Source organism: Protobothrops mucrosquamatus, unplaced genomic scaffold (assembly GCF_001527695.2).
Source record: "Protobothrops mucrosquamatus isolate PMUCROS unplaced genomic scaffold, P.Mucros_1.0 scaffold1355, whole genome shotgun sequence".
NCBI lineage: Eukaryota > Metazoa > Chordata > Lepidosauria > Squamata > Viperidae > Protobothrops > Protobothrops mucrosquamatus.
This window is the reverse complement of record NW_015387549.1, coordinates 119,701-122,438: the sequence shown is the minus strand read 5'-3', so window position 1 is coordinate 122,438 and position 2,738 is coordinate 119,701. Positions and strand designations below refer to the sequence as shown.

Genomic DNA, 2,738 nt, shown 5'->3' with positions numbered 1-2,738 from the left:
AAACCTTCATGGTGTTTTCAAGTGTTGGCTGTTTGCAAGGCAGGAAGAATCTTTCAGAGGTCAAGAGATACCACACAACACTTCCAGTAACTTCATATCAACCAAATCTTTCTTTTTATTGCCATGTCTTAAAAAAAAAAAGAAAAAAAAACCACTGCAGTGAAAAAGATTCTGACCTTAAGGGTCCTGCAGCAAAACTACTATAAATAACTTTCTGCTCATTTATTTTTGGGGGCACGCTGTGATATATTGACCTGATTACCGTGGTGGATTTAGCCCTTGGTGGCTGTGAGCATAAATCAAGTACAGTTAATAGGAAAGTATTAAATTTAACATGGCAGGATTAGGGGAACAAAGCTACTTTGGTAGAGTTGCTGGTAACTATGAATATCTGAAAAAAATGAATGTCTGGTGGTAAAAGTTGACGTTGAGGGGCAGTGTTGCCACATCTGCTGATGGACTATTTCGACATGGAATCTTTTGAAAAGACATGATCATCTTTTTTCCCTACACTAACAGCCAATCCTGGTGTCATTGTGCCCAGTACAAAGAGAGAGAACAGAAAGTCGTAAGATCGCGATGTTCTATTTCATCTTGGGCTTCAAAGAACACCAGGAATAACCGTTTTACTTGGAGGGCGAAGTTCTGCAAATGGTTGGTATCCCTTTACCTCTGGTCCGTTGCTAGTGTTGGTTTTGTAATACAGAGGAGAACTCATAGGAGGAAAACAAGACAGCAAAGCAAAGAAAGCAAAACCATAAGTTTTGTGTCCTTGGATTGATTGCGAGCACCAGTGACCTCTCTGCTCCGTTTGGGCTGGAGTACTGCTCTGCGTTTCAAACAGAGCGTGTACTACGGAGACGGGGAACTGGGTATCCTTTACATAGAGTCTCCAAGAGAATCAGAGTCATCCAAGGATAGAGGCAGGTACAGGTCCTGTAAGAAGAAAGGGACAAGCGTTAAATCCCACAATTAGACCGGATGGCATCAAGAGGAAGGAAGCAACAGGAGCCTAAAACTTCCTTTGTATGGATGAAATCCTGGCATGGGACAGAATAACAGAAGGGACCTTGGAGATCTTCAAGTCCAACCCCATGCTCAAGCAGGTAGACCTATACAGTTTCAGACAAATGGTTGTCCAATTGCTTCTGAAAAACTCCAATGATGGAGCACCCACAACTTCTGAAGGCAAGTCCCAAAGCTGCTTTTCAAAAGGCAACTGGACTTTCTTGTTTTTTTTTCCCTTGAAAATGTTTCGCTTCTCATCCAAGAAGTTTTATCAGTTCTGATGAGTTCTTGGATGAGAAGGGAAATGTTTTCAAGGAAAAAAAACAAGAAGGTCCAGTTGCCTTTTGAAAAGCAACTTTGGCACAACCATGACCTGGATGATTGAGAATCTCCATAGACATTCTGAAGGCAAGCCAGTTCTGCTGATTAATTGTTCTCACTGTCAGGCTGTGCCCTCACATGTGGGCCTGTGTGTGTAAAGAGAGAGAGGACATGGAAATTTAGAGGATGTTAACAAGAAAGCCGAAACAATGGTTACTACCAGTTCTGACCCAGAAAACTATCACCACAGCAGCGACAAAAGGTACTTTACAGCTTACAGAAGTAACATTGGCTTTGATGTTATTTTAAAAGCACACCCAGCCACTGGCTTTGGGCTTTTTCCTATAGTATCTCCCATTCTTTGGGGTCTTGCTGGGGGCAAAGCTCCTGATAAACTGGGCATGCTCATTTGAGTGACCTTGAACCAGACTTTTTCTCTCAGCCCACTCTACCCCCTATATTTGGTGAAAAATAGGAAGAAGGAATGCAATGCCCTCTGTCTTGAGTTCCTGGGGAAAAGTGGGGACAATCATGTTAAAAAAAAATAAGCAAAAAACTGGCACAGTTGGGAAAAAACAAGATGGCTTCTGAGTTGCTAAGTGATCCAGAGTCCTGCTTGGGGTAGAAGGGTCCTACCCTCACAGAGATCAGCTCAACACAGTTTGATAGAACATAGAATAATAGGGCTGGAGGGGACCTTGGAGGTCTTCTAGTCCAACCCTCTCCTCAAGCAGGAGATCCTATATCATTCTTGACAAATGCCTGTCCACTCTCTTCTTCAAAACCTCTATGATAGAGCACTATCAACTTCCGGGGCAAATTGTTTCACTAGTCAATTGTTCTCACTGTCAGGAAATTTCTCCTTAGTTTCAGGTTGGGGTCTCTCTCTGATGAGATTCTACCCATTGCTTCTTGCTCTGCCTTCAGGTGATTTGGAGAATAGGTCAAACCCATTTTCTCTGTGACAGCCCCTTAAGTACTGGAAGACTGCTATCATGTCATCCCTCGTCCTTCTCTTCATTAAACTGTTACTAGACAAACCCAATTCCAGCAACCGTTCCTTATATGTTTTAGCCTCCAGTCCCCTAATTCTCTTTATTTATTTATTTATTTATTTATTTTTTATCCCGCCCTTCTCCTTACGGACTCAGGGCGGCTGACAGCCTTATAAAACAGATACAAAGATAAAAATACCCAGTTTAAAACCTAATTAAAAAGAAATATTTACTGTGGCCTATGTCAATTAAAATTTCTCTTAAAACCCCACTAAAAATTCCCCTAGGCCAATCCCGCTTGTTGGAAGAGCCATGTCTTTAGGGCGCGGCGGAAGGAGGGGAGATCCGGGATCACCCGGATCTCTGGGGGTAGTTCATTCCAGAGGGTGGGAGCTCCCACCGAGAAGGCCCTCC

At 42.9% G+C, this 2,738-nt stretch overlaps 1 protein-coding gene across 1 annotated transcript in view; it reads right to left on the bottom strand.

Moving 5' to 3' along the window:
- Window positions 1-745: 745 nt before the first annotated feature.
- Window positions 746-2,738, bottom strand: part of DCX (doublecortin) — a 63,604-nt gene continuing 61,611 nt past the window's right edge. The window contains exon 6 of the mRNA XM_015821577.1: window positions 746-936. Within this exon, the coding sequence (XP_015677063.1) occupies window positions 880-936 (57 nt within the window). The 3' untranslated portion in view covers window positions 746-879. The remainder of the gene's footprint in view (window positions 937-2,738) is intronic.